General features: G+C 42.8%; 1 protein-coding gene across 1 annotated transcript in view; it reads left to right on the top strand.

The window, feature by feature from the left end:
• Window positions 1-7,556: 7,556 nt before the first annotated feature.
• Window positions 7,557-18,494, top strand: part of RSPO3 (R-spondin 3) — an 86,890-nt gene continuing 75,952 nt past the window's right edge. The window contains exon 1 of the mRNA XM_054024238.1: window positions 7,557-8,500. Coding sequence (XP_053880213.1) covers window positions 8,404-8,500 — 97 coding nt within the window. The 5' untranslated portion in view covers window positions 7,557-8,403. The remainder of the gene's footprint in view (window positions 8,501-18,494) is intronic.

Raw genomic sequence — 18,494 nt, 5'->3', positions numbered from 1 at the left:
CACACTAGAGGTGTTCCCTCCAAGTCATAAATAAGGATCATGGGTGGGGAGTAGTGTCATAAAACGTCAATAGGACATGCTAAGCCCTCGTCTACACTTAACATTTAGATCAACCTAGCTATATCCCTAAGGGGTGTGAAAAATTTACACCCCTGAGTACTGTTGTTAAGCCAACCTAACCCCTGTTGTAGATGCGGCGAAGTCAATGGAAGGATTCTTCTATTAACCTAGCTACTGCTGCTTGGGGAAGTGGATTAACTATATCAATGGAAAAACCCCTTGTGTTGATGTAAGAGGCATCTACACCACAGCGGCATAGTAGCTACAGCACTGCACCTCTGCCACTGTAGCATCCATAGTGTAGAAATGCAGTGAAATTTATAACATGTTTAAGACTCTGATTCAGGAAAGCATCCCTGTCCAGGGCACCACAAAGCACATATTTAAATCCCATTGACCTCAATGTGCTTAAGTGCTATCCAGCATAAGGATGGACTTAAGCAAGGGGTGCTTTCTTCAATAAGACCTAAGGGCTTTGCTGGATCAGGACTAAGCATCAGACCCACTCTTCATATCTGCTATTCCAGAATCTTTCAGGACCTTCAATTTACACCTTTAAAATAAAGAAAAGGGCCAGTTTAGTAAAATAAGTGTTAATTGATTATTAAAGGTATTCATTGAGGTATGTCATATCCATTGCATAATTACTAATGACTCAACAGGTAGTGATCAACGGCTCAATGTCTAGTTGGCAGCCGGTATCAACCAGAGTGCCCCAGGGGTCAGTCTTGGGGCTGGTTTTGTTCAACATCTTTATTAATGATCTGGATGATGGGATGAATTGCACCCTCAGCAAGTTCGCAGATGACACTAAGGTCGGGGGAGAGGTAGATACGCTGGAGGGTAAGGATAGGGTCTAGAGTGACCTAGACAAATTGGAGGATTGGGCCAAAAGAAATCTGATGAGGTTCAACAAGGACAAGTGCAGAGTCCTGCACTTAGGAAGGAAGAATCCCATGCACTGCTACAGGCTGGGGACCGACTGGCTAAGCAGCAGTTCTGCAGAAAAAAAACTGTGGATTATAGTGGATGAGAAGCTGGATATGAGTCAGCAGTGTGCCCTTGTTGCCAAGAAGGCCAACAGCATATTAGGCTGTATTAGTAGGAACATTGCCAGCAGATTGAGGGAAGTGATTATTCCCCTCTATTCGGCACTGGTGAGGCCACACCTGGAGTACTGTGTCCAGTTTTGGTCCCCCCACTACAAAAGGGATGTGGACAAATTGGAGAGAGTCCAGCAGAGGGCAACAAAAATGATTAGGGGGCTGGGGCACATGATTTACGAGGAGAGGCTGAAGGAACTGGGGTTATTTAGTCTGCAGAAGAGAAGAGTGAGGGAGGATTTGATAGCAGCCTTCAACTACCTGAAGGGGGGTTCCAAAGAGGATGGAGTTAGGCTGTTCTTAGTGGTGGCAGATGACAGAACAAGAAGCAATGGTCTCAAGTTGCAGTGGGGGCAGTCTAGGTTGGATATTAGGAAACACTATTTCACTAGGAGAGTGGTGAAGCACTGGAATGGGTTACCTAGGGAGATGGTGGAATCTCCATCCTTAGAGGTTTTTAAGGCCCATCTTAAAGACAAAGCCCTGGCTGGGATGATTTAGTTGGTGTTGGTCCTGCTTTGAGCAGGGGATTGGACTAGATGACCTCCTGAGGTCTCTTCCAACCTAATATTCTATGATTCTATCTAAATTTAACAAAGCGTCATCCCTCGTGACATTTTAATAGTCATCTTCATTTAGCAATCAACACTATTTTACAAAATCCTAATTAAGAGCCAGATTGTGGCAGAGACCTTCCAGTGTCCCTTTAAGTAGGGACCAGCCAGTGTGTCTACAGAAAGGAGCCACTCTTACATTCTACTGTTGGCAGTGGTGAAAAGGGTAGAAAAGAATGAGGTGATGGTGGGATTATGGCATCAACGCCCATGCATCAGCGAGCACAGCTTGCCGAGCAGAGGGTGGGAATGCGTCATGCTACACTTGTTTAAAGAGTGGTGGAGTTGCCTTTGCAGTATGTGCTTACAAGAAACCCAGCAGGAATTCTGGCTGACTCAGCCAGAATTCTTGCTGAGGGCTCCCACTGCAGCACAGCTGCTGTAGCATGGGACATTGCTGAAAAGCCAGTCTTGCCCTCTGTGTGCAGTTGAGTGCATTTAGGGACACTTAATTCCAAGTGTGACCCATACATTTAGATGAGCCAAAAAACAGAGATGCCAACTTTCTGCTAAATGCTAAAGCATTTTGTCTACAGGCACTCAAATACTACGAGTGCTATAGAAAAGCAAATAAATAAGCAAACAGAGTCAGAGCCTGGGGTCCCCATGAAAACCTTTGCTCTATGTTAACCATATCCTGCAGTCTTACTCCTTCAAAACTCCCACTACCTTGGGGGATTGCCAACATGGGAAAGCTATACCAGTATATACCAAGGTGTGAATTTAATGCAGTCAAAGTATACTGGTGTGTCTCCGCACATGGTCCCACTTATTCTGGTATAAGAATGCCTTTTTTTGGTCTAGCTTATATAGCTTTGGAAGGGATTTAAGAAAAGCCGCAAACTCACAAAAAAACTGACTCTTGTTCTGGAATAAGTGTCCATGCAGGGAATTATAGTAGTATCATTACATCAGTTTATTATTTATTATTTGTGTTATTGTAGCAACTGGGGGCCCCAGTCATGGACCAGGACCCCGTTGTGCTAGGCATTGTACAAACACAGAACAAAAAAAAAGTCCCTGCCCCAAAAGAGTTTGCATCTAAGCATAAGAGGAGACATATGAGATACAGACAGACAGATGGGGGAATACAAAGAAACAATGATTTAGCAATAGTTTAATCAGGATAATTATACAGATGTAACTAGTAAAACTTTCCCATGTAGACAAGCCCTCAGTTTTATTTAGGTACTGATAATGAAGGCTCACCTGCTTGCACTTTCTTAACTGGGCTGCTTACTAAGCATTCGTACTACAGAATCTGCCCATGTTTCCCAAAAAATACTCTTTTATTCTTACATACCATAAATCAGAAAGTCAGCTCATTTCCAATAGCATCTAGATGGCCTGACCCCAAACCCACTGACACTGATGGAAAGACTTGCACTAACTTTAATGGGCTTTGGGTCGGGCCCAAAAGTGAGGAACACTCTGAGCTAACTTGCTAATTTAGGGCCCAAGGCTCCAGATTTTACACAGGCAAAACTGCCTTTGGCTTCAATGGGCTTTTATTACAATGACAGAATTGCAGACATTAGAGATGGGAAAAACCAATTAGGTCATCTAGTCTGTCTCCTGCCAATGTAGGATTGTTCCCTATTGTACATTTTTACTAATACCCTGTCATTACATCTGTTAAAATGTCTAAAGTATAAGTTGCTTTTCAAAGACTGCAGGACTGGAGTTTTAGGAACCAGTTTATTTAAAAAAATAAGTGCAGCAAACAAACCATCGTAGCTCGAACTTACTTCAAGTAAATCATTTCTCATCACTCATTTCTTCCAGTTTATTTAAACTATGAGATCATAATTCCCTATTTGTGATATTAACAGCTATTGAGAATGCTTGCAATGTTACAGTAGATTAAACTCCTAAATTGAACATGACTCAGGAACAAATGGGTTATTTTAGGAAGCACACACACACATACACACACACACACAACCCTAGTTATTCCCTTCTGTGTGCTTCCCAGCAGCATGTCCAGGTTGCTCTGTGTCTGTCTTGTTTAGTTTGTAAAAACTCTGGGACAAGGACTGTTGTTATTTTGGGTCTTGTGTCACCAAGCATATTGTTAGTGCTTAACAAATAGTAATAGCAGATGTGCTGGATTGTGACTGGGGACTTACCCAAGGTGTCCTGCCGCCCTTACTCTCTTGAGCATTACTCACTAAAGTAAATGGGTACTTCTGGGAGTAAATTCTCACCAATGTGAGTGTGGGTTGCACAGTCTTAGCGCAGTGAGCACACCTGAAAAGGAAAGAAAATTATGGTTCATAGAGTAGGTTTTATTCCCCTTGGGACTAAGCATCAAAATTACTCTAACTCCTTCATTTCTTGTGCTCTCTTCTTCTAAAAGAAAAGACAAGTTGATGGTCCTTTTGTTCACTTTTAGGCAAACTGTCTATTTCCAGTGTGGCGAGGAATGACAGAGGGTCCGAATTCAGCAACCCTTGTTCAAGTGGGTAGTTTTTGACCAAAATATTTTTAAAATGCAAAATATCAACTAGTAATGGATTTTTAAAAGAATATCATCATTTTAAATTCTTATTTTGGATGTAATCTGAAATTCTTGATACTGGCTCCTATTTATTCCAAGATAATTTGAAAATCTAAGCATGCCAATATTGCATAAAATGGAGCCGTTAACTGTTTTTAAGTCTAAATTTTATATTCGTTTTATATCAATAGAACATTCTTAGATAAATGTACAGTAATATTTGCAATTTGGAAATCAGGATGCTATTCCTCTTTAGATTACAAGATTTATTTTCATTAAAAAAAAACTACAATGCACAGCTGATGTTGGAATCCACTGCTGCTGGTTTTAATGATAGATCAATAACACAGCAAGCTGAGAAATCTTTCACTTTCCTGAAGCAATATGGGTCCTCACTCATTTTTTTTCTTTAATAAAGTCAAATGTACACACGCACACACACACGCACGCACACACACACACGGAACTGCATGTGTTGGTTTCAGTTGCAAAGAAATTTTATTAAGATGATGTTAAAAAAAGAATAGTGAACAGAGTTTGAGCATAGAAGTTTCTGGTTATCAGGGAATAACATACAGATTATCGAGGGTGCAAAGTTTGGTTTAAGATAAGGTGGCATGAGGAATTTTTCACTTGACCAGAGCTCAAAGAGCTACTATTACATTCAACTCTCTTTGCTGTGTATTCTTCTGACTCTTCATTTCATAGGACCTTGGCCATAGCCGCCTTTTAAAAATGATTCGCCTCATTGCTTGCAGCCGCATCGGCTCTGACTCTGTAGGCACCCTGTACGGCTGCCTAGTTCAGTTCCCAGGCGTGCATGTTGGATTTGTGTTATAACTGATGTCAGCATGAACTTTGCCATTGATAGCTCATCATGATAAGTGACATTAAGATAAAATCTCATGCCAGACTTTCCCTCTGGCACAAACTCCTTCCACACGCGACAGCCTGACATTAGCAATATAAATCTTCTCATTTTAGCACATAACTGCAGCAATTGGTAAAAACAGTCTGTCAGAGGAGTTGGTTTGGAGCGGTAACCTGGCTCTCTACCCATTGCCCACTAGCTCAGCTTCCCTGCCTCATGGACTCTGGGCGGTCGTTGCAAATCCCATTTCTTTTCAAGTTAAGACCCAGCTTTTTCTCGCTGGTCTGTGACTCTGAGCCTCTTTTTCCTCGGCAAATCATCAGATCTTGCTCCCCGCGACTCCTATGTTACCTCTGATCACTCGTTCTTCCCAAAACTAACCAATGAACCTCCCTTCTCTTTGGCCCTCCGACTACCCATGAGGATATTGTGTCTTGCTCTGCGTCCATTTGCACCTACAGAGTGTGGTCTGCTGGGTACGATTGTGGGATGCTTTGGCTTGACACGTACAGTATCTGGGAAATACAGGGGAAGGGTAAATATTCTGGGGAATCTGTGTAATGCTTCTTCCATCGTATAACAGAGGCAGATGAGGAAATCGGCTTGAGGCAGACGAGCTCTGGTGAAAGGAGTTACTCTGATTGTCAGAGGAGAGCGGGAATGTACTCCCTGTTTATTTAATGTTTTCCTTATGTTTCCTCGAGGATCGTTTATTTTTTGACATGCTTTCTCTGCCCGGTGGCGCTAACGCTTCTGAAGCTGAGCGGTTGCTCTTGCTGCAGGTTGGCTCGAACGCGTATCCCCTCAATGCTTCCCAGGCGTGTTTACTTACATCCCACCCGTCTGGCTCGTCCTGAGATTACACGCAGACGAAAGCTTGTATCACAAACAAACCAAAGCCGAACAAAAAAGCGAAGGCCCCTTTCTTCATGTGAGCGTATGTATCCCTGAGGCTGTCCATTGAATTGCTTTTTTTAAATTTTATGTCTCTCTGGCAATCTCATCCTATCCGGCTCAAGTATCCTGGATTAGAAAGACTTTCCCTGGAGTCCTTTTCAAAGGGAGCCTCCCACAGTCCTTGAAATCCCCCACATTTTATGGTACAGATATTTAACAACTCTGCGAGCGGGGCAAAGGCAGACGGAGAAAAACAGTTAAAAATGGGACTTTTATAAAGATCCCTGATTTAATCAAGTTGTTGTAACTGGTTCTCCTTTTCAGAGACCTACAAATAGATAATATGCAAAGCGAGCAAGGGAGTGGTATGTTGCAGCCTTTCACAGTCCTGACCTCACAGGAAAAAAAATTCCCTGCAGTAGACAGTAGATATTATTCTGCTAAATAATAAAATGAGGTTTTAAAAAGATATGTATAATCTTGGTTATGTTTGGACTTTTAGCCATCTAGTAAAGGTCCCAACATCTGACTGAAAGGCAAATGGGATACAAACATGCATGTTTAGTGGAAAATGATCATATGTATGCAAAAATAAACAGAGAGTAACATGTTCCCGCTGAGAAAGCTTGCATCAAACCATACATATTCCAGGTGTTCTGTTTTTCCCCAAGCTAGCAGTCAGTCCCAGCGCGTTCCCACTGGGATTCAGACTTTGAGTGCCATGTTATACCAATCAGTTAAATGGGCACGAGGTTTTTAACTTTGAAGGTTTGTGGAAAGAGACTCCTCTGTGTCTCCTAATGATGATTGTTTATTGAACTAAACCTCAACATCATTAATAAGAAAGGCTCTTAAAGGGTCGAGAGCTCAAAAAACTATTCCTAAAAAAAACCCAACCAACCAACTGAACAAAAAACAGTTACCTTTCCTAATCGTAAAAGACCTCTGTTTTCGAGGCGGAGAAAACTGTGTGTGTGAATTAAGTCCCTTCTTTAAAGGGCCCTCGGGGGAGGGGGGGAGTGTAATCCAATGTAAACTAAATCGGATGGGAAGAGGCAGAACATAACACTTAAATCTTGAAGGACATTTCTCTGCTACTGAAATCCTGCCAATGGGGTGCTCTGCTTTGTCACTCTGCCAGTATCCTTCTGGAACTGACAAAGCAAGACACTCAGTATTTCCAGAGAGGGAAAAGTGGCATCTCTAGTGCCCCCCAATTATCTTCCTTTTGGGGCATCTTCTGAGGCAGGCTGTGGTGAGGGCTGGTCGCTCTGGGGAAGGAGGCAAGACACAATGGCATTTCCAACGAGAGGGTGCTGGGCGCACACCCACACCCGCGCGCATCTCTCCCTCCCTCTCTAATCTCAGGCAGAGCAGCCAGGCGGCGATTGGAGGCTCCGTTTAGGACTGCCCCACGGCCTATTGGAGTCCGCTTTGCACACTCCATGTGGGCTTGAAAAATCCCACCGCGGAAGGGGGGGCGAGAGAGGGAGGCAGAGAGATTGCAGTCAGCCAGCCCAGCAGTGCTGCCAGGAAGGAGGCTGCAAGCAGGGCGAGTTCCCCTCACGGTGCAGCAGAGGGAGGAATTGCTGAGGCGAGCTGCAGCTGCTGCCTTTTGAACCCAGAGCCGCGGAAACGACCCCGGTTGTCTAGATCCTTCAACTCCACTGTGCTCTGGGCAGTCCCGGAGCGCACCTCATCCTCGCACCCCAGCCTGCGGCTGCTTCAATTCCCTATTGCGCTCGCCCTCTCCTGCCCCTGGAAGATGCTTTTGGTGCAGACTCCTCTGTGAGAGCCATAGGGGAATCCTTGACTCCATCCTGCGAGCTGCGTGGCTTATTCACTCCCGCCCTCCGACAGTTGTTGGGTGCTCTGGGTCAGTTCTCCTGCACGGAACCCCCGCAGCCTGTGCGACTTTCCCCGGGAGAACTTCAGCAGGCTCAACCAGCAGCTCCTGCATGAGGCGTGGGGGGGTTCAGTGGCAGCCAGGAGAAACGGGGGGTCCCCACCCCACCTGCCCATGGAGGCTGTAGCCGAGGAACTGAATGTGAGCTAAGCAATCCTTCGCTGTAGCGGAGTTTGAGCCCCCCCTTTTCCCCCTTCAACGCCGCACCCCCTAGAACCCTGCAACATGCTGCCTGCCTTTGCAACAGCATGGACCCTCGCCGCTGCTTCAGGGCTCCTTCTCCTCGGTGACATCCCTCTGAAATTTGCAGAAGACAATTGTTCGGACAATTTGAAAGTGCAATAGAGGAGGAAGGACGTGGATCTCAGTGGGAGACAGTGCAAGTATCTCTACTGCGGTGTTATTCCCCACCCCCCAAAAAAGAAGAGACGGCGAACTATCCCGGGGTTACTATGCAATTGCGACTGATTTCTTGGTTTTTTATCACTTTGAACTTGATGGAATACATTGGAACCCAGCACGCCTCCAGGGTACGGCGACAGGGAAGAAGTAAGTGCGCAGAGATTTATACCTGCTAACGTCTAGTCCCTTCCTCTGCTATTCACCTGTTCGGTAACCTCCTGTCTCCCCAGATCCTGCTGCCCTGGCAAAAGATATAGCCAGGAACAGGAATTAAACTAACCCTCCGGTATTTCAACAGTTAGATTTACTGAGACTGTAGTTCATTATCATTATTATTAATTATTATTATTAATTAAGGCTGGTCTGGGAGGTGATGTAACGCGTTGGAATGTTTTTCTTTCTAAAGGGAAAAAAACCCGAATATCCTCCCTTATTACAAGTGGATCAGATTAGCTCAGAATTAAATTGCAGTTACCTTTCTGGAGCGATCGCATTACCCCACACCCTGTCATCACTCAGGGATGAGGAAAAGGACATTTTTTTCACTCCCGATATGGACTAACCCTGTTGCCTTCTCAGGCATCTTTAACATCACCAGTCCAGCGGTGAGTTACTGGTGCTGGGGTGCAGTTTGCTCACCGGCGATTTTGACCTGATACTTGTCCTTAATCATCAAAATTTTTCACCTGAGTTCTTGCGAGTCCTGCCGAGAAAGACCCTAGAGTTTTTGCACCACGATTTTTCCTAGCGTACGAAGGAGACCGCTGTTTCTAGCGGTAATCTCGCTTTAGTGTGAAAACCCCTGGAATGAAGAAAGTTAATTTCTGCCTTCTTATCCCGACCCGTAACAAATCAAACAGGAACCACATGGCCTTGGGGTGGGGTGGGGGAGATCTACAGGGAAAGTCATGGAAGAAGCGCAGCTGACGAGAGTAGGTGCGTAGTGCGCCGAGAGAGGATGGGTTTGCAATGCTGGGCATAAGCAGGCGGATTTTGAGCGCCGCATTGTTTTCCCGTCCAGGTTAAACTGTTCTCTTCATTTGGTTTGGCCAGTAAGGAGCAGAGCTCTTCGGGGTCAGAATCCAGACTCAAGGCAGAAAGAAACAACCAATCAATCAACCAGAAAACCCCTTAGAAAGCAGCTTGCAAAGAGGGCCTGCCCAAATCTTGGGCAGTGGTGGGGAGTTTTATAGTTTTCTTGGGTAGTCTTCTGGGCCAGACTTCTCCCAGTCTACACCGTAGGGGCTTTAGGATCTGATCCAGAATCAAGGGGAGCCTTTCGATTGACTTCTGTGGGCTTTGGATCAAGTGTCTGATTCCCCTCAGAATAAACTCCCACGAGATGGGGAAGGAGGGTGTGACTGACAGGTCTGGAAAGGCCGATGCTCGCAGAAGAGAGTCAATTAGCGTAGTAAGGACCATTCTTCTCGCTCATTTCTGCCCAGGTCCCCTGATCTAGAACGAACCCGGCTTCCTTTGACACTTTCTAGCCACGGTGCTTGAAACGGGCTGCTTATTTCTGTCTGCCCCGACAGCTCCTGATATGAGGGGGGAAGTGTCCGAACACAACGGCCGCCTGTATTTCATCAAACAGTACACGGGGTTATTTCCTAGCTTTTGCTCCGCTTTCCCCTCTCCACCTTGGCATAACTGTTCCTTGAAAGCTTCCATTGTATCACTGGCCTCTTGAATGCGAGCTTTGATTCACCTAAAGTGCCCTTGAAACGTAGCTCCGGAGTGACAGCCCCGAGGGCTGAAGTCTGCCCAGTCCCCAAGGCCGCTCAGCGAGGGAGCAGGGCGGGCAAAGTAAAACATATCAGGGCGCCCGATTTATTACCCTTGGCGAGGGACCGGCTCGTGTTCTGATAACTCCCCACCCACTCCTGGAGCTCCTAGCGGGCACAGTCCCAAAAGGAGAAGCTGCCCTCCACAAATCAACCAGCTTCAAGCCCGAAGCAGCCTCCCTCTGCCCCGCCAGACGAGAAGATGGAAGGAGAGATCGGTTTAGGCTGGGGTGGAAGGGAGGGGAAGAACACCCACCCAGCTCAAACTGCCCCGACGGGCTCAAACCCTGGGATCTCACCCTGGCAAGCTCCCATGGAAATAAGGACTAGCTCAGGGAAGCCCTCGGGATTTGGCCTATAAACACCCAACACTTGTCCTTAGCACTGTCTCCTCGGCTCCGTGCATTTGAGCCTCCTGTGGGTCACTCGCTCTGTCAAGTGGGTGGGAGGCTGTGTGCAGGTGGGAGCCTCCCTGAGGCTTAGGCTGTATCTGAGTCTTTAAACTCTCCCGGGGGGAGGCCTGGCCTCGCAGGGGTGGGGTCGGCTGATGAGCACTGGGGACCACTGTCTGTTCTCTTTGCCTGTACTCGCTACACCGTGTCCCCCTTTGTGAGGAGTGGGGGTGCTTAGGGGGCTGTTCCACAGAACTGAGGATCCGGGCTCATAGTTTCTTTCTCCTTTTGGAGTGTGGGGGGGAGAAGGTTGAAGGTGGGGGCAGTAGCCACTGGGCCAATCCCAAGTGTCTTTGCCTTTCTCCCTCTCTCTGCACCTTGCCTGCGTTTTCAGGCGCTTGTGCTGAGCTCCAATGCCGGGGGAGGTGCGACCCCTTGTGTCCTCTGCAGACACAGACCCTCTGCAGGTGCAGTTTTGAGCACGGGGCGGGGGGCCAGATCTCGGCTATCGCCCCGCAGGCTGCTGGTCGAGAGCGACCGAACAGGGAGATGGTAGTGTCCACAGAGCCGCCCCAGTCTTATCAGTTCAAGGGCCCGATTCTGCTCCCATTGACGTGTTGCTGCTGATGGCAATGGGGGCAGCAGGATGGGTCCCTAAGCGCTTGGCGCTGGAAAGAATAAAGGCGAGTAAAGCGATCAGGTGAGGCAGAACAGCTGTTTACACCACATGGTGGAGATTCATTTCTTATCCTTTGGACAAACTAATCAGGGAAAGCAAATTGGGCAAAGGATTTACATCAAAGGTGGCCGAGCCCACTGGGTCTTTGTGTTTCAGTAAGGGCCTGATATTCCCCAAGAGCCAAAGCCATAATTTTCCAATTCGAGTGCCTAAAATAGGCTACTAAATCTCTGCTTAGGCACCTAAATAGGAGTGGGCTTCTTTATAAAGCACCTGTAGCTCCAAAGGGATTTGTGAGTGCTCAACACTGTAGAAAATTGGGCCATTTTTATGAGGAGTCTATGATAGATTCAGCTGCCTATCTAGGTAGCCAGGTTTGAAAATCTTGGTTCAGGTGTTTGACTGTACAACACAAATGATTTTTTTTTTTAAAGAATGGATTCATTTTTGTAATTTTTCATAGGTCTAAAATGCCATAGTTAAACTAGAGACATGCTAGAGAGCTCTTTAACATAGCATAAAAAGATCAAATTGGTGGAAGTTGAAGCTAGAAAAATTCATACCAGAAAAAAGGCATACATTTTTGATAGTGAAGATAATTATCCATTGAAAGAGCTTACCTAAGGGATTCTCATCCCCTTGAAGTCTCTAAATCAAGATTGAGCATCTCTCTGAAAAATCTGGTCTAGTTCCACAACCAGTTATTGGGTATAATGGAGGAGGTACTGGGTGAATGTATAATGTATGTATTATGTAGGAGGTCAGACAGGATGATCACAATAGTCCCTAGCCTTAAGACCTATGGTTTGACACTAGTGAATCTTTGAACTTGAAAATGATTCAGTGTGGATAAGGAAAACAACTGAAAAACCAATCTGTTTAGTCCGCATAAGATTTGCTCTAGACTTGTCATCTGCTTTACACTTCAGGGAAGCCTGATCTTTAAACCTGTTATTAGGAAAGCACTTTCAAAATTCACTTTATTATTTTTTTAAACAAAGGACAGAATACTTACAAACTGTAAATCAATCAGTCAGTATACCTGTATTTTCTCCTTTTATTAAATATCCATCCAATATTATTAATTACATTTTAGATTTGCGCTTTTTAAAAAACAGATAATTCAAAATATGTTGGGCCAGCTCCTCAGTTGGTATAAATTGGTATAGTGCCACTGGTGGCAACGGAGCTATGCTGCTTTATAAACAGCAAGATCTGTTTATAAAGCAGCATAAAGCCCTGAAACTTTAACTTATTTTATTTAGTAATACAAAGCTCTGTAAAGTGTTTTTACCAACACAAAAGCTTGATCCTGCATTCCTTGCACAAGTAAAACTCCCACTGAAGTTAATGGAAATTGAGAGTGTTCAGTCTATTTCATGATCTAGTTAAATGCCCCATCCTGCAGGCCTTAGAAAGACAAAACTCCCATTGAAGTGAACAACAGAGTGTGGACAAGGGGCCGGGTCCTAATTCAGACATACGTGACACAATGGATAACAGTTCAAACGCGAAGACACAGTTAGCAAAGGGATCAGTTGTTTTTATTCTGATAAGAACACTAACGGTTAGCAAATTAAGTTGTTTATTCAGGCTCTGCAAGAGAGATTAACTTGATCAGAGTGTAGACTGACAGATAATAAAATAACATTATAAACATGGCAGTAGATACAGAATTCGCACAAAAAAGAATAGGATTAGGCAAAGTGAGTTATAAATTCAATGATTGTTCCACGGACCCTACATATGGGACCAGGGATATTTGTTCTGTGTATAAGAGGCAGCTAATCATATTGTTGTGATGCACAACTGACATGCAGGTGTGGATTAGTGGGACATCCCTCCTTCCTTTTTTTCTTCACTGGTGTGATTGTATGTTCACAACAGCTAGTGATTATGTAGAATTGTAGATCTCCCTTCAGCGGACCATAGTAACCATTGTTAATTGAGGCCTCAGTCCTGCAAACACGTATGCAAACATGTATGCAAATGCTTAACTTTAAGTACATGAGTAGTCCCACTGAAATTAATGGTGCAAAGCAGGGTTGGCAGGAGCAGAGCATGGCTGCATTTCTACACCAATAACAAAATGGTGACACATAAAGGAATTGCCATTTAAAACACTCCAGCATTTTGTTGTGTATCTGCATTTTTAACTCCCTCACTAGAGGACACCATTCATGTGGAAGTAAAATGTACATTTTATGTTTTTGACAAGAAAAGCTTCTACAAAGCATGGTGTAATTTAAAAAAAATGTGCAATTGCACATTGGAAGATTAATTTATTTGAATAGATATTTCCACCCACCAAATATTGAAATACATATTTTTTTAAAAAAGCTAGAACGTATTGAGGTTAACATGGAAATTTGATATGGCCTTCACAGCTATAATATGCCACAGGTTCACTATGCCATAGGTTCTGTCATCGTAGAAGCTTTATGCTTATTAAAGAAAAAAAACAAAGGTTGTTACACCAACATTTTTAAACAGCGATTTGACAAGCAAACAGCCACCAGGCAAGCTGAATCTGTCCTTGAGTGGGATTAAATTATCCATTGTGCTTTTTCTTTCAAAGTATACTTTGTGTGCTCACCTGATGATGTTTTCTCCCTGAGGATTGTACCATTATATTGGCAGAGTAAATGATTTGCTGATGACAAGTCCATCTTTTTTTGAGGGGGGGGGGTGAAAGTATATTCCACATTTGGGGGCGGGGGTCAGATCCTGTTCCTCTTGAGGCAGACAACAGAATTCCCATTGTGTTCATTAGAAGCAAAAGCCAACCCTCTGTGAAAGACCCATAGCAATGTTTCATCATACTTTCATGAATCACAACCATCTTCAGCAACAGCCACATTTAAAACAATAGAATATATTGCTGAAGTCAATAGAAGTATTTCTTCCCCAACATTCTAAGCATGATTTCTTTGGCTTGATTAGTTTCCTGTTTTATATATATATATACATATATAAATAAGTTTTTAATATAGTTACACGTCATGAAATTATATGCATTGTAATACTGCTGCTTTTTAAATCCCAAAATCTATCCCAAGAATAGAGAATCAGTATGAAGCAATCATAGTGTCAACATAATAGTGTGTAGTTTGAAATGTAAGTTACTCGCTATAGTTAAAATTACAATTGAACTGAAAAAATATTTATATACTTACAAGTTCTTGATCCCCCTGAAACAAGATTGTGTAACAAGATTTTTAAAAAGCCTCCATCTTGCATCTAAAATGTATTAAATACTCTTTTTACAATGGTTTTAGAGTTTGAACCTGCTTCCATTGAAGGCAATGGAAAAACTTGAATTTTGAGTGGAGTAGGACTGAGATCTTAGTCTTCAAGACCTCAAGAAAGGATTTGGGGTTTAGGAGAAATCCAATATTTGGGTACTTGCAGAATTTCCCAACCCTTATGTGGCAGTTACCCATGTAAGAGGACATGAGGCTCTGTCCTTTTTGTATCTATGCTTGTAGTACATCTGGTAAGCTGAACTGACTCACACATGTAAAAAAGAATAACGATTTTACCACTTTAGCCCATTGTACCAACTCATCCACTGAAATTTCCACTGATGTCAATTGATTTAGCTCAGTGATGAATTTGTCCCTTTAAGAATTGATATTAGTGTGACCAATCCTGAAGTCCTCAGTCAGTTTTTACTGACACTTCTTACTCTGGCAAAATTCTCACTGACGGCAATGGAAGTTTTGCCTAATAAAATAAAAGTAAGAACTTCAAGATCTGGCGTATTCATTATCCATTGCTTAGCCTGTTTGGATCCTTTTATCTGTGAATAATAAAAACACTCTTCTAATTTCGCCATAACTATCACCCAACCATTCACTGAGATTATTGGGGTGTCCAAATTTTAATTTTTATCATGTTAGGACCAACGGCCACTGGGAAATCTCATCTGCTAATATCCAGGGATCGCATAAGAACCTTTTTCCCTGCCCAATATTTGAGTAAATTGCCTTATCTTGGCCTTGAAATAAATTATAAAAATGTAATAGGCTGGTTAAAGATATCAAATAGCCGATAAAAGAAAAGTTTCTCTCATTTGCAATTTTGGAATGAGAGCGAAACAGCATCACTTTGCCATCTTTGTTCCCAAATTATTCATAACAAAATGCTCTTATCAGATAACAGGAGGTAGCTGAAACCTACCTAATATAACCTAAGTTATATTAAAGTCTGTCTGCCTGCTGTTACCACAAGGAATGCCTCAGAAAAAAATTATTCTGAAGAAATTCCACTATGCAAAAACAGTCCAGTTTTTCAAGAAATGCTAAAGTAATGCTTTGTAGATAATTTAAAAAATTGGACTTTTGGCAATGGGAAAACTTTTCATACTGGGCATTGAAAATAATTAATTAATTATTAGACACTTTGTCAAAGTAGAAAATTCCAACAGGATTTATTTAAGATTGCCTTAACAACAACATTTTTGTAGCAAATAGTAATCAGAGTCATATATAGTACTGTTGTTCAAAAAAATAAAAATAAAGAGAGAGAGAAACTTAATTGTATTCTATAATAAACTGGTTAATATATATATTTTTAGCCGGTGCATTTCATTACTAATTTTTGTGATTAAAAATAACACACATCAAACTAAGGAGCCTCATCATTTAAGCCCCTCCAGTCATGAATAACAATATCACTACTAAGGAGACTGAGACTGCAGCACCAATGAAGTTAATCAGAATTTTGCTTTTGACTTTGGTTGACTGAACCCATCATGGTCTCCACAGTAGTATTATCTTACGTTGGTATGTTACAGACTCACTAAACAAAATAATGATTGGTGACAACAGAAAAAAGTATATATTTATATTTAAAAAATGAAAATAAAACCCTGAAAGATGTGTCTAAACTAAATAGTGTTAACATATAACTATAAACTTCACCCTCCCACCACCAACCGTCACCCCCTTGTCATGATTTATATTTAGACTTGAAAGATCTCTTAGACAGGGACCATGACTCTTGACATATTCTATGCGTGCATAGAAGATTCTTGGGCACTGTAAAATAAAATAGCTTATAGGTTTGGTCTAGACTAGTGATGGGTGAATCCCTTTGGTCTACAAATTGGGCTGGATATCTCATGAATATACATTCATGATTTCCGTGGCTTTCCAGCATATGCCAGGTTAGAAACACCTATAGAATAGATCTCTCTAGGGAGTGGGGACTAATGATTAAGGAAAGCAGTAGTAATCTTCCACTGAGGCAGCTGCTGAGGACAGGAAAATGCTGGATGAGGATGTGACAAACACAAGGTAGAAACTTTGAGAATAGCACAAATCCTTTGTCAAGACATAGGGTATGTCTACATTGCAATTAAAAACCTGCGGCTGGCCCATGACAGCTGACTCTAGCTTGCGTGGTTCAGGCAAAGGGGCTGTTTAATTCCAGTGTAGTTGTTTGGGCTCGTAGTAGAGTCTGGCCTCTAGGATCCTGTGAGGTGGGAGATCCCAGAGCTTGGGCTGCAGCCTGAGCTGGAACATCTACACCAGGGTTAGGCAACCTATGGCATGTGTGCCAAAGGCGGCACACGAGCTGATTTTCAGTGGCACTCACACTGCCCGGGTCCTGGCCACCCGTCCGGGGAGGCTCTGCATTTTAATGTAATTTTAAATGAAGTTTCTTAAACATTTTTAAAACCTTATTTACTTCACACACATACAATAATTTAGTTTTATATTATAGACTTATAGAAAGAGACCGTCTAAAAACGTTAACATGTATTACCGGCACGCAAAACCTTAAATCAGAGTGAATAAACGAAGACTCGGCACACCACTTCTGAAAGGTTGCCGACCCCTGATCTACACCGCAATTAAATAGGCCAGCAGAGCCCAAGTCGGCTGGCACAGGCCAGCCACAGTTGCAGTGCCGACATACCCTAAAATTCTTCCTTTGCCCCTCTGTCACCCACACAAGGCCCTGCAAGCTTCATTATCATAATTCACCAGTGGTGCAGCTCTACTGGTGGTAGCAATGATGGGAAGCTGCAATATAGGTAGGACTGAAACATTTTTACAACAGTGTCATCTAAGCCAACCCTGGAAGATCAGGCCCTGTTTTAAGTGTATAGCTGTAACTGGATGAAAATGCAAACCAGAGATGTAGGAGTAACCAGCTGGTATAGCAATACCTGTAGTACATGTCTTGACGCTCACATAAAATATCAACACAAAACAAACTGGTAAAGCATGACACATTAATACATTTATAAAGTTTATGTGTGTTATCGGCACACCCAGTAATCCCAACCAGATTGATGATAGCTTACTTTAATAACAACATTTTTGATTCATACCAGTTCAGCCAAACAGAGGGAGGAAAATCAGCCAGTGTCTGCACAGTGTGCCTCCCACACACACTTGACTGCATTATTGCGTTGCTTGTTCACTGCGGTTACAAAGATCAGTACTGGCATGTAGATCCTTAGCTTTTTCTAGGCTATTGAAGAAAGGAGGTTTACTTATTTTTTTTCATCTTACATTGCTGAATAGAATATTAATCTACCTACTTAATATAGAACTAAGTGAGACCACAGAATATTCATTTCACATGAGAGTTGGAGGGAAATATTTGTATATGCATTTGCTAAACAGCAGTATTACTAGATCGGCGTGACTATTGCAATAAATATTAATATTAGAGTAGCACCTAGAGGCCACAACTGAGATCATCCCTCTTTGTCCTAAGTGCTGTACACGCACATATTAAGAGACTGTCCCCATCCTGAAAAACTTAAGATCTAAATAAACAAGACTGACAAAGGATGGGAAGGGAAACAAAGACTGCTTCTGCAAACATTTGTTTGCAATTTGAAATGAATTGGTTTTGTCTTTAGTCATGCCGGCTTTGTGTTCCATGAATGTTCTAGCAACCTAGCTTTGCTAGTGTTAGTACTTGTGAAAAGTGAATTTTAAGCTCAGATGCTCCAATACAATCAGAAGTGAATATAGAATTCTATGTTGTAAAATTTGTAATTCATGCTGTGTTACTGCCAAGAGTGTGTGAGACCTGGGGCCCTGGTTAGATATGTTACTTAAGTCATCCACATAGGGAACTAAAACAATACCACATGGTGTAAGTAATTAACCAATATGATGCACTTTTAAATATTTGCAGCAAACCATTCATGAAGGATTTGCATGCCACAAATGATTTGCTAAAGAAAGTGACAAACAATTTTGGCTAAAGAATAAATATAAGCAAATTGCTAACTATTTCTCAACAGAAAATGTCACAGG

This window comes from Malaclemys terrapin, chromosome 3 (genome assembly GCF_027887155.1).
Source record: "Malaclemys terrapin pileata isolate rMalTer1 chromosome 3, rMalTer1.hap1, whole genome shotgun sequence".
NCBI classification, from domain to species: domain Eukaryota; kingdom Metazoa; phylum Chordata; order Testudines; family Emydidae; genus Malaclemys; species Malaclemys terrapin.
Note: the sequence above shows the minus strand (reverse complement) of the source record. Positions and strands in the feature narration are given on the sequence as shown.